Below are 13,630 nucleotides of genomic sequence, written 5' to 3'. Positions count from 1 at the left end.
GCGGCCACATGTCTTTGCTAGTTTGTGATGTTGTCACATGGTACTCATCCTCCAGCCCTGTCTGACTTGATTTCTGCCGAACCACGATTTGACACTTGATGGCTTAACCTGCACCTGGAAATGCCTTTCTTGTTCCTGGAGCTGTAACTTGAACTTTTGATGGTATTACTTGACTCTGGATTATTCGGTTCTCGACCTGGATGTTTGAAGGCATTATTTGAACCTCGACACTTGATTCCTGAACCTTGGGGGCCAAGTCTGTTTTGGAAGGCCAAACTTGACCCTTGAATGCCTTATTGGTTTATTGAATGCCAAACGTATTACCTGGCAGTTCAAGGGACACTTAAAGGCAGAACGAGATTTTTTTTTTTTTTTTTTTTTAAAGGCAATACTTGATGCATGAGGATTAAACTTAATTCCTGACCTGACTCACGAGGGCCCAACTTGATTCCTGAGGTCTTAGTCTGACCCATGAGAACCTAATTGGATTCCTTAGGACCTGACTCAATTCCAGAGGGCTTAATTTGACTCACATGGACCTAATTTGTTTCCTGAGGCTCTGACTCAATTCCTGAAGTCTTAATTGGACTTACGTGGAGCTAATGTAATTCCTGGGGACCTGACTGGATTCCAGAGGTCCCAACTTCAACCTTGAGGACCTAGCTCATTTCCTGTACTGGAACCTGTGGGTTGCTGGACTCTCAAAAGATTAACTTGTTTCCTGAGAACTAGCTGATATCTGAAGAGCTTATCAGATCCCTAAAGGCATTACCTGACTCTGTGTAATTGACCTTACCTTTGGCTGCCTGATGTGAGTTCTGTAAAGCTAATTAGATTAACTGACATAACCTGGGGAAATATTTTGATTTAGAGTGAGCTTGTATTATTTTTACGTTCAGGTGTCTAGCCTGGACAGGTAGGGAGTATATTATTTTTCTTGCCTGATTGGTCCTTGTTACAAGGCCTAGTTTTGTGTTCCTTTTTCTACTTAGTACCCGACTTGTCTTATTTTCTTGTTCTAGCTGGATTCCTGATTTGACTCTCCCTAGTAAATGAAAGTTAGTCATGTAATTGGTATAAATTAGTTTTGAAGATTCTTTAGTTTGTGCTGCTTATCTACGCCTGAACCTGTCCTCTCAGCATTTGCTTTCTTTTAATAAAACATGGTAAAACTAATTTCTTCCAGCACCCTTCTTAAGCTCAAACCTAAAGAACTCTTTCACAAATGAGCAGTACATCCTCAAAATTAAATAAAAATATAATTTTCTATTTGTCTTAGCTCTGTTTTTGCGCTTGTTGACTGATGGCAACACAACTGGCCTAAAGCTGTTCTTGATTAGGGTTGCAGAATACAGGGGAAGAGACTGCAATTTCTGTATCAAGTTTGTTTAAAACCTTTGGCAAAATTTTTTACAAACCATAAGGGAGAGAAAAGCATACCACAACAATGAGAGATAATGCACCTTTCATTAAGATGTATGACAATGCAGGCACTTCAGTGATGGGTGTAGGAAAAAAAATGCATTAAAGAATTTCTTATGTTATTACTGCAAGATTCCTCTCTGATTAAAATGGCTGAACAACTTCTTGAGCTGACAATGTTTGGCTGTGTAATGTTTCCCCATTGTCCTCTGATTGAAGTTCCAAAATATTCTTTCCTTCAACAATATTGTAAGGTCAGCAATGAAATACTTTTCTCAATCTGTTATTTTCCATACATGCACAGCATACCCTAAAGCTGATCTTGACAGTATTTAGTAATGTCAGTATAGTTTTCTATTTTTCCATGGCTGGATACAGAGCTATGATCAGTGAACCAGTGAAAAAGCACACTCACCCATACTCAGTCTAGCTTGCTAATTTATAGGATGTCAATGCTTGGAGTGGTCTTAAATGCACCACTAAAGTTTGCCAAGCCTAAATGAACCAAGAAGAGGGAGGGAGACAAGGATGGAAAAAAGAGAAGACTTACATGCCTGTATTCTTCTACCACTCTGTTTTCTATTTGTTTAGAATTTCTTATATGGACTGTTCTTGTGGCTCAGGTCTACTGGCTTTCATTCATACAGACAGTGCAGCTTATATCCTATGCTTCCACTTGGCATGGTGGGCTTCCTGTGTTCTTCCATGTGTTGCAGAATATTTCCCTCTAATTTCTTGCTACCCTCCTCACACTGTCACCACCATCCTATGAAAAATGAAAAATTCCCACCTGTAAGCGAAAGTGCATGCAATTGGGATTTCTTCTGGAATAATTATGACTGCATTTAATCTAGTTTGGGGCAGGAGTAAAGCAGGATGTAAAGTGGGATGTAAGGACGATTAATCACCCTTTATCAGTCGGCTTTTCCCAGCACCCATCAGCTGAATCGACCTCCATAAATCCTGGCCAGCTGACAGTGCACTCCATCTCCATTGCCATGCTCAGCTACAGGTTTATTGTGCACAAATTCCATTCAGAAGAGTGACGGATGACCTCCACATGCATACACACCCATGCTCACACACTCAAGAATACTCATATGCAAGTACACAGGCTGGAATGCAAGCACAAATGTACCACCTTTCTGGTACATTCATGCTTTGGTATGCACCAAAACAACCAGACATTCATAGTTACACACTCACATCTTATATTGTAGGGATTGTCAAATAAAGCTGGAGCTCAAATAATGCACATACACAGTAATTGCATCTTACTTGGCCTTGTGCACATGGGGTTTTGATGATACAAGAGAGCATGTTCTTAAAAAAAATGTCAGACAGGGAAAGTGTCACTGTGACAACAGCACAGCAGGATGAAAGGGCATTCTACATTTTATGTAGAATCCAGTCTCCGGCCAGCTCACACTCACTCCTATGGGCAATTTAGAGTCACCAATCACATTTTTGGACTGTGGGAGGTAACCAGAGTATCTGGAGTAAACCCACACAAGCACAGGGAGAACATGCAAACCCCTGCTGGGTTTCGAACCAAGTTTCGAACTGTTGCCTTCATGCTATGAGGCAATAGCCACCGTGCTGCCACTACCCAAACTAATTAAATCCCAAATCAATCTAAACATGTCATTATATTAATAAATTAAAATAGTTACATTTTCTCTCTTATGCACTCATGCACACACACCCACACACACCACACACCTCACACCTCACACCAGTTTTGTTGTTGTTTCAGTCTGTTGTTGCATTGAATGTTGTATTGTTCTGCATTCTCAATTTAAAAAAAATAGTTACATGTAGACCGTTAAACTGAACCTCTCTTGGTTATAATATGCCCCTGGCAAACCTAACATTTGTTTCCACAGCTAAGTGTTATGCATGTACTTTGTCAGTCCTTTCAATGTATTTTAAAGGATAAGCTGAGGATTTTCCAAGTTGGTCTTAAAGACAACTTTAAAAGAGTAGATAACCATCATGTACTGTATAAGGTGGTCCCAATTTGAATGGAATAGGCTTTGTTCAGTTTGTTCCTCCCACCAAGGGTAGGAAATAAGAGAGCACTGCTTGCACTTTAAGTAACTAAAGATCTTTTGTCTCACTCAGTCTCTAAGCTGTGTCTCTCACCAAAGTAACCTATTCATCCAAATCAGAAATCCAGTAATTAATAAAAATGTTGCAACATATTCCAGTCAGCCTAACCACTGTGACCAGGTTTAACCTTTCCTGGTTTCTTAATAAGAACACCTGTGAACTAATCCATTCTTCAAAAAACCTCACACCATTACTGACATTTGGAGCTTCTGTGAGCCACATCATTGGTGCTTGTCCAGAAGTGACACCTACATGTCTGAAAAACAAGTTGAATCTGGACCAAATAAAAGAAAAATTAATTTGAACTCATTTGTTTACACTTTTGCACAAGCATTTTATGTTCTGAATCACTGTACAGTACAGTTTGTGCACTGGGGGCCCATGGTCTCTATCTTGCCTAGGGTGTAACAGACACACAGGCCGGTCATAGTAAAAAAACATAATCGAGGCAGCAACATTTTACTTTCAAATGTATTTGTATTGCAAATTACTGCAGTGCTATTTAAACAGCATTTCCAGGAGACAGGTTTAGATTCAGTAAATCCATTAACCTTTCACTGTATTAGGCTGTTATAATGAAACTGAACACATCTTGTAGGATATGCTTATGCTGCATAAATCATAAGAAAGGATACATACAATATCTTACTTTTGCAAAGACCTTAACTTAAAATGAAAAATGAGATTTGATCAGAAATCAAGGAGGCCAATTTAAAAATATATAATGAACTAAAAACACATGAGGAATAAAAGAGAAAGGAAGAAAACACTGTCTAATGGCCTTTTATAGGACAGGTTGAGTGTTCCAGCATAACACAGCTGGAGATGTACTGTGCATACACACCCAAACATATAATATGTAATGCTGAAGCTTTGTGGCATAGACTCTGATGAGTCCAGACTATCTGTAATGTTTTTTATCAAAGTTTGCATAATAGCCTGTGTGAAGTGTGTGTGCATCACAGACCAGAGAGTGTGTGTGTTTGGGTGACTGGGTAAAATAGACTGCATGGGCATGAAGGACAATGAGGGAAATGTAATACTGATTGATTGACTGTGTCCTAGACTGGGTATATGCAAAGCAGGACAAATGGGTGTGTGTGTGTATTTGTGTGTGCACGTGCGTGCATGTGTGTGTGTTGTGAGAGGTGTATGCAGAGCTTGGCAGAGCTGCTCTCTAGAACATGACAAATAAGATTAAAATGCAAAATACAGGCAAGGAAGTAACAAGTGAAACAGCTCAGGTCTTTTTAGTGTATGCTGAAAAATTTGTAAGTTGGAAGGGTGACATTAGATCAACTCTGGGCTTTGTCATATTGTCGCCCATCATTGCTCCAAGGCCATCTTGAGATTACTGTCAGCTGTTGACCCTGCCTTATCTAAATGAATCAATCTGGACTGATTAAAAAAGCAAGCAGTGATTTCTGAATTGCTACAACTTTAGTGATGCTGCTCAACATATTCAGCCATTATTTGTGTTGTGACATTAACATTTGATAAAACAAGATGGAAAATGCCAATATGCAGAGTCCAGTTGTTCGATAAATCAGTGCAGGCCCAGTTAGTAACAGCAGATTCATAGGACACAGTGCAGATGATATAGTGATTGAATATGGTGGTGTGTTAGAGCTTTATCCCATCCAAGTTTGTCAGATATGGCATTTGGAATCCTATCAACTCTCAGTGACAGACTGTGAGCTTTCTGTAAAACAATTTATGTAAAGTGCATTGTAAAAATGCCTTTCATTTTGCTTCCTCCCTCTCAAGCCTGAAATGTTTCAGTTTTTATCACAGCTCATTCTGCCACTCCAGTTGACATGACCATTGTCAGATTATAGTGCTCACTGAAAATAAATATAATCTAATGTCTTGCAGTCACTCTATTGTTTTGCAGTCTTGCTGTAATGTAGCATGTAGATTTTGTACCTAATTAAATGCCCCACAATGAAACTTGTGTGTTCTGTCACTGTCCTCCAATTGAAGTGTGATACATTAACCACAGTGAAACCTATACAAATATACAAATGCATAAAACACACAAATAATATTTTATGACTGTACTTTTGTTCTTATTGTAAATGACTCCAGCTAAGATTACAAACAAATTCTCATTGACCACTTTCATTACAAGATTGTGTGTGCATGTATGTGTGTATTTACCCTTGAGTGTGCTCTGTGTAGTACTTTATGCATGTGTATTTCTGTGGATGATATTTGTTTTATGGGACTGCTGACTGTCAGGAAGAGACCAAGCCATTATTCTTGGATTATTATAGCAGCACTGTAGTATGCAGAACCCACAGCTCATCATCAAATTGCATTCATATACTGTACATCATACGACATGCATATACATGTCTTCAAAAAGTTGCATGTATACACACACACACACACACACACACACACACAGAGGAATGAATATACGGTTGCCTGAGATTAAGAACAAGCAGGAATATGTCACCAATGGACATGTGCTGGCTGTGTGACATGTCGATGCTGTTGCGTGAGTGGCACAGGCAGGAAGAGGACATGGTGGAGAACTTCCATCACCCCACAGAGAGAGGGAGAGAGAGAAATGAATGACAGGAATAGAGATACAAAGCATTTTGGTCTCTGAATACTTGTAGGGGAACATACTGAGCTTTTCAGATTTTTATATTATTCTGTCATTAAGGGATGACAAGGCAGTATTACACATTGTATTCAATGTGTATTCATCATGGAATGGTGGAAAAGGTTAAGGGTCGGATGAGGTGAATGCAGCAGATATGAAAATAACTTTTAACTGTCTACAAAATCTTTTTGGCTCATACTCTTAATTTTGTTTTACAGCTTTGAAGACTTCTTATTTAGTAATATGTCACAGTGGTGGATTATAATATGGAATTTTCAACCTTTTGCATAATTGCAACAAGATACAAATATGAGGCCAGACATGAGACTATGAGACTTACTATTCCCTGCTTCCCTCATTTCTGCACCTATCCCTCTAAAATACATATTTTTCTTGTGTTCAAAAATTCTCCACAGGTATGTGCTTACTTCAGGCACTGAAACCAAAAAAGCATGATACAAACTAACATGGCAATCAAATTATAGTCTACCATAAATGGATGTAGAAATGTCCTTAAACATCAATTTCCATAACAACACCTATGCCCAATCCACCACTCATTAGACCTGTCAATGAGAAGAATTGCAAGAGTGCAGGTTTACTGATTTTTGTTGTGCAATTGAGGTTTTCCAGCAGCTGTTATTACGCATGACCATTAAGCACAGCAGTGGCTATTTATATCACTCACACTATTCAATAATTACATATACCACAATCACTATGTTATGTTGTGGTGGTGTGCTGGAGAAGGAGTGAAGGAGAGGTGTAGGACCCAAGTGCAGGACGAGAAAAAGGCTTTATTATCCTGGAGTTGCCAGGGCTCAGGAACAATACAAACAAAGATACTCAGATGAGAGGCCTGCTATATAGTCAGGTGAGAGACCTGCTGGAAACTCAGGTGAGAGGCTGGCCAGAGACTGGACGGGACCCTCAGCGGGGACGCTGTCGTCGGTGCACTGAGGCTCTCGAAGCCTGGGTGGAACATCAGTGGGGAAGCTGTCATCGGCGCACTGAGGCTCTCGAAGCCTGGGTGGAACCTCAGTGGGGAAGCTGTCGTCGGCACACTGAGGTTCTGTCGCTTGGGACGATGGTGATGCTGTCGTCGAGGAGCCTGGAGCCTGGTGAGGAGTCTGGTGATTCTGGCTGTGGCGCTGGAGACTCTGGCCGAGGTGGCAGAGCTTGGAGGCTTTAGCTGCTGCGGCTCTGGCCAAGTAGACGGCGCTGGAGATCCTGGCTGTTACGGATTTGGCTGAGGCGGCAGCTCTGGAGACTCTGGCTGAGGTGGCAGCGCTGGAGACTCTGGCCAAGTAGGCGGGCGGCACTGGAGACTCTGGCTTTGCGAGCCAGGGTGGTGGAGACTCTGGTGTATAAGGCCGGGACGGCGAGTGGTCATCGGGCAGTGGCTCCGTGAAGTCTTCTTCGGGCCACTGGGAACTGAGATGCTGAAGATTAATCTCAGCAGGGACGGTGTTGTCGGCACACTGAGGTTAATGGGGCTGAAAGGAAGGGTCCTCAGTGGGGACGGCTTCATTGGCACGCTGAGGTTCTGGAACCTGCTTCTTTGGACGGCAGTGGCGCCGTTGTCGTCGAGGCTGCAGGACAGGAGGTTCGGGCTGCGGTGCTGGAGGCTTGGTCTGCTGTGGCACTGGAGGCGTGAAGGCAGCTCGGGGCTCCGTCGAGGACACAGTGCTGGGCTCTGGCTGCGGGAGAGAGGACTCGGGCTGAGGGAGTGAGGACTCAGGCTGAGGGTGCATCAAGCGCCTCGTCAATACAGAACAAAAGTTCAGTACCTCCGTGTATTCCTGGGCGTTCTGGATGATAGCATCCAGGGTGTTCAGGAAACCGGAGATCAGTCGGTCCTCCGTGGTTGAGTCCGCTGGGTCCATACTTGGCGGGAACATTCTGTTATGTTGCAGTGGTGTTCTAGAGAAGGAGTGAAGGAGAGGCGTAGAACCCAAGTACAGGATGAGAAAAAGGCTTTATTTTCCTGGAGTTCCCAGGGCACAGGAACAATACAAACAAAGATATTTAGCATCCACAACAGCTGGTACTCATGTCTACAGTTTCTATCTATCTCCCACAAAGGAAAGCAGGGTCCATATATAGGGAGTAAGAAGAAAAGGCAGATTGAAAACAGGTGAAACTAATAAAGGTTAAATAACATAAAGCTGCCAGGGACCAATGCAGGAAAAAAAGGAACTTAACACAAAATAAAGGTCCCCGGCAGGAAGTCCAAAAAGGGAATCATGACACACTATCAAACTGAGCCCGGTTCTGTTGGAGGTTTCTTCCATTAGAAGGAGGTTTTCCTCTCCACTGTCACCAAGTCCTGCTCATAAGGGATTTGTTGGGTTTTTTTGTTTTTTGTGCCTTGAGATGATTGAATTGTGATTTGGTGCCATACAAATAAAAGTGACTTAATGAATTAAAACGCCTGAAAGGGCATTTTGTAGTACATGTATAGAAGTAGACCTTACAAATTAACTACGTCACTGTTGAACTGATGAACTTGAGGTTGAGAGGGACACAGACAGGGTAGGGAAAGCACTGACACATTGCTGTTTTAGTCTTGACAGAAGTTACTGTTGTAACACATTCTGCTTCTGTGTGTGTCTGGGTGTCTCTCTTTCAGTGACAGGTTTTCCATACCCCAGTACAGGAGCAGCCATGGCCTATAGAGGGACCCATTTGAGAGGAAGGGGTCGGGCTGTATACAACACGTTCCGTGCTGCACCCCCTCCTCCACCTCTTCCTGCTTATGGAGCGTGAGTCCCTGCTAACACACACATCCAACCAAGGCAAACACACAATTAAATGAACACTATACAACAAGTCTTCAAGACTGAAAACATGCTTCTGCACAAATCTAATTCACAGCTTACTCAAACACACATATACACACACACAAATATAAATAACAAATATATACATACTCCAACACATACACACTCATGCAGTAATATAAGAATAGCAAGTGGGAAACAAAAAGGCCTCCTTCTAATAGAGCGGAAAATTGCTCTTTGATTCCAGAATGGCCAAATTTGTCTCTTTTTTTCTAATGTGTCATTCTTTATTCAGCTGTGAATAGACTGCTATGACCTGCTCCTGCACACTCCAATAGGCCTGCTTCAGAGAGCAAGAGAAGCCTAGTGAATGTGAAGGGGGAGAGAGAACAGATATCTGAGTGTCTTAGGGGAGCAAGGGGAATGCAGACCAAGATGGTGAGAGTAAAGGCAGAGGGATGGGAGAAGAATAATGGATGTATGGTGTAGATTGACCACACAGAACTGTAAAATTAGTCATTTACTGCACAGTGGTACTCCTAATGTGAATATAGAAAAAAACAAAAAGTACAAATGCATTTTCTTTCATTTAGCTGTTAAAATTTCATAGTTCAAAACTTAAAAAAACAAGAGCTAATAATATAATATAGTATAGTAAAAATTGAACTTGTGAGATTTTCATTTATGTTTATTCCATGGGACTGTGTGTGGTGCAGGAGCTACAAGTGCACACAAGGCCTTTTATTTTTGACATATTGACACGGCATTGTTTTTCCATACTTCTGGCAACACTACAGACGAAATGTGAAGCAGTAACAAGTGCTGTTACATGCCATGCAAGGCATGGCAATGTGGTGTCCTTGGTGATTGTGTTTAAGTTTAAACAGCATGATGAGATGAGATTGAGATACTTGCCCTCTTTTGAAATCAGTGCCCTGTCTGAACTCAGTTTAAAGTCAGTAAGTGAATATATAACTAAAATCTAGCAAAATGATGACGCCTTACATTCCAGAAATCAGAGTGCTTCTTTGACTCAGTGTTGATGGCTGCATGTAGGAATATAAGCTGCACATAAACACATTATACCATGTTTTTTTTTTATTTGTACAGTAAACCATACAACACTATCACATGAAGCTTTTTTCAAAACAATGCTTCTTTTGTTAAAAGATTTGCTAGAGACATGTATTTCGCGTTTATAAAGACGTGTAAAACAAAGCATAGCAAAAGCCTCCAGCTTTGGAGGTCATGTACCTGTTAGAATTTTGTACCCCTTTAGGAATTAAGAAAGAGCAATATAGAGAGAGGTTTCATTAAGCTATTGCTGCAATGAATAACCAAGTACTGTAAAAATAAATAAATAGAATGGTCACTCAACTTTAGGCCTGTTTATAGTTTCATAACTCATTTGTTTTGTAATTTGCTATTGGAGGGTGTTGCTGAGATAAGAGTGGTGCAGTTTGATAGCTGGTCATTGAAATTTGTTGATATTAGACATGTTAATAGCTATTCATCAGATTTTCAGACTAGAAATTACTGTTTCTGGAGAACTTACCTACTTACTTACTTTGTGCTTTCAACTGGGTACTTCCTCTCCACCTTAGAGAGGACCTGGAATAACTGAAATTGTACTTATGAACAATTCATGCCAACATAGTAGAAAGTAGGAGTGGGAATCCACGATTCAATTCGATTTCAATTTGGAGGCCCACAATTTGATGCATCTATGTACCGATGCACCAATGCGTCATTAAAACCCCACAGCCCATGTTCAAGCCAGAAACTGAACTTTCCGAATATATTTCCAAAGATCGTCTGCCAAATTTGGATTAAGTCAGACAAACTATATACGGAATCATTTAAAGCAGAAAACCTTTCAAATGGTATAAACCAATCTAGGATGGAATTATCACAGCGACAAGAGTTCCTTAATGTTTAACAAGACAGTAATTCTTACCTTGCTGATGTGTACAGATCCACACATGTACTGAAATTCAAAAAAGTGCTGCATATCAGTTTTTTCGTAAGACTCTAGGGAACAAAATGCCTCCAAGTTTTTAGTCCACAAGACATATCATCCTTGAGTAAAATCCATAAAACCATCGTCTTTCATTTTTCAGTCCTCATTAAAAAGTTTTAATTCCGTTTGTTCTCCGGTTGTTTTCACCATTTATTTACCATGAACAGACAAACAGATGGTAGATTCTGCAGACTCCTGCTTTCCTTCTGATTTAACTTCATGAAATCCAAAATGACTCCAAACTGTAGCTTTTAATGAAGAAGGCGCTGCCATTTTCTCATTTAGCTCACACACTTAAACATACAAGCCTAAATGTAGGCTGCTTGTAGTCCATAGTGGTAAAATGTATCTGACTGGTGGACTTTATTCAATCAAATATTGACAATGATTATTAACTTTTCTGCATCAATTCAGAATCGTTCCAAAGTGAACGACGATGCATTGAAAAAATGATTATTTTCCCCACCTCTACTAAAAAGCTTTCATTATCCTGCTCCATGGCTTTCTCTCTCTTTTGGCTGTTAAAGCACAGTCTGTTTTGAGGAGTGTATCAGGAATCCTAGGCACAAACTGAATCTCCTGCATTTTATGTTAGGTTGAATTTCTACTGAATCAGAATTGTTGAAGTTGAGTTGTTTTTCTTAAGTTCATACATTCTTTACTAAAAGGCCACGTCACCCCTCTGTTTCATTTCACTTCAGTGTTTAAAAAAAGCTTACTGTTTCTGTATCCTCTGTCAACAGCGTGGTCTACCAGGATGGCTTTTATGGGGCAGAAATATATGTAAGTGAAAATGTTTTAATATGTGTATATTCCTTATTTAGTTGTTCATTTAAAGGTTAGTGGGGCACTGTGTGTGCTGAGCATTTGATCCAGTGCTTTACATAAAGTCAGATGTTGTATTTGCAGTTTCCTTTTTACAGAGCCCCTTAAGTATTAGGTGGAAATTATTTTTTTAGATTTTGTTTTGTGTTCCCTCGCAATAGTTTTGCGTTCGCTTGCAATACTTTTTGTCTTACCTGGCAAAAAGATTTGCATAGTGTGCATTACATTAGCATTGCTGAGCCCTTGAACACAGCATGCAGGACACATTCACTTCCGTCACATTTTGAATGGTAGCTATTGCGGGCTACTTCCAGCTAAGTTGGCTAGTATGAAAACGAATATATGGTTTAAAAAAAGACAAAGACAGTTTAAAGTCAATCTGCAACCGCAGTGTTATATTACATTTTCATTTTGTTGAAATGAAGGGAGCCAGCAAAATAGCCTACCCGGACGAAATGTGACAACAAGCAATGGGTTGTAATGGGAGGCTTTTAGCAAGTGGCTAATTAACGTTATTAATGTAGTGTTAGGTAAGCTAATGTAATGCACAGAATGTAAATCTTTTTGCGAGGTAACGCAAAACAAAGTCTAAAAAAATAATTTCCACCTAATACTTAAGGGGCTCCGTACCTTTTGGTGATTTTTTGTTCATAATTTAAGATGGTATTGAATTCCTCTGTCTTATCTCAGGGAGGGTATGCAGCTTACAGATATGCCCAGCCAACTGGTACTGCTGCGGCTGCATACAGTGACAGGTATGTCTACTTCCTGTTTCCTTCTCAGGTTTCTCAAAACACACTGTGTATCTTGTTGGCTTTAAAAGATCTGCACAAACATTTTGATAGTGGCTACAATCAAAAATAGGTCCTTTTCAGTGGAAGATGTGAAAACTGACTGGATGTGATGACATCATGTAGATCATTCATAGAACAAGGAGGAAGAACTTTCTCATAGCTGTAGGGTTTAACCCCCAGGGTTTTGTGGCATCTTCTCCTGATAACACCGAAACAAACTTAATTACTCCATCAATTTTGATCGTACAGATAAAAGCAATATATCATTCAAATGTGTAAAGGGTCTAGTTTTAGTTGTATACCATCATAATAACAACAAAACGTGGTGCTTTTGTAAAATAAAGAAAGCAGACAGGGTGCGCTCTCTGTCTTCTCTCTCTCTCTCTCTGTGACCTCGCTTCACAGACGTAAATAAAACGTAAATAAAACAAGAATCTCAGTGAATACTTGCCTCATAAAATAAGAACTATATGGCTAGAAAGCTTGAAATGTTTTCTTTTAAAAGAAACAATTCAAGTCAAAAACGAATCACCACATTTTATTTAATCCGTATGAACCTAAGGAGAAGTAGGGCATGTCAAAACTTGTCCAGGGCCCCAAAACACCCTTAAACCCCAGAGGGTTAATGAGAGCAGGTTTGTATTTGATATTGTTAGTATTATTTTTTTTTTTTTTAGTGGTAATAATAGTAGTGGTAGTAGATCTAAATCCTGTCACTAGATCATTATAGGCTAAAGTAATGAGCATGAAGGAATTCCAACCCTGTTGTTATGCAGCGTTATGCAATTATGTTTTGTAGGAAACACAATAGCAAATAGCAGTTTTCTATTAATGTAATGAAGACATGCTGTTAATTAACATAACTGGTAAATTTCAAATATGTTAACACTGAAGATAGATCGATATAAATATTTTATAAATGTTTTTATTCATACTTTATTAATTAATGAGCTTGTTTGAAAACTCTCGCATCCATTTCAGGATCCTGTAGGAATAATTATAATTGTTGACTCAATACTGTAATTCATTTATTTCATTCAATTCACTAATCTTGCTTTAT

General features: G+C 39.9%; 1 protein-coding gene across 2 annotated transcripts in view; it reads left to right on the top strand.

Moving 5' to 3' along the window:
• rbfox3a (RNA binding fox-1 homolog 3a) overlaps positions 1–13,630 on the top strand; it is a 164,814-nt gene that overhangs the window by 129,251 nt on the left and 21,933 nt on the right. For both annotated transcript variants that reach the window (XM_026314676.2, XM_026314677.1), the window contains exons 7-9: positions 8,781–8,913; positions 11,695–11,734; positions 12,467–12,531. In XM_026314676.2, coding sequence (XP_026170461.1) covers positions 8,781–8,913; positions 11,695–11,734; positions 12,467–12,531 — 238 coding nt within the window. The remainder of the gene's footprint in view (positions 1–8,780; positions 8,914–11,694; positions 11,735–12,466; positions 12,532–13,630) is intronic.

This window comes from Mastacembelus armatus, chromosome 19 (genome assembly GCF_900324485.2).
Source record: "Mastacembelus armatus chromosome 19, fMasArm1.2, whole genome shotgun sequence".
Classification (NCBI taxonomy): domain Eukaryota; kingdom Metazoa; phylum Chordata; class Actinopteri; order Synbranchiformes; family Mastacembelidae; genus Mastacembelus; species Mastacembelus armatus.
This window is presented reverse-complemented; position numbering and strand designations above follow the sequence as displayed.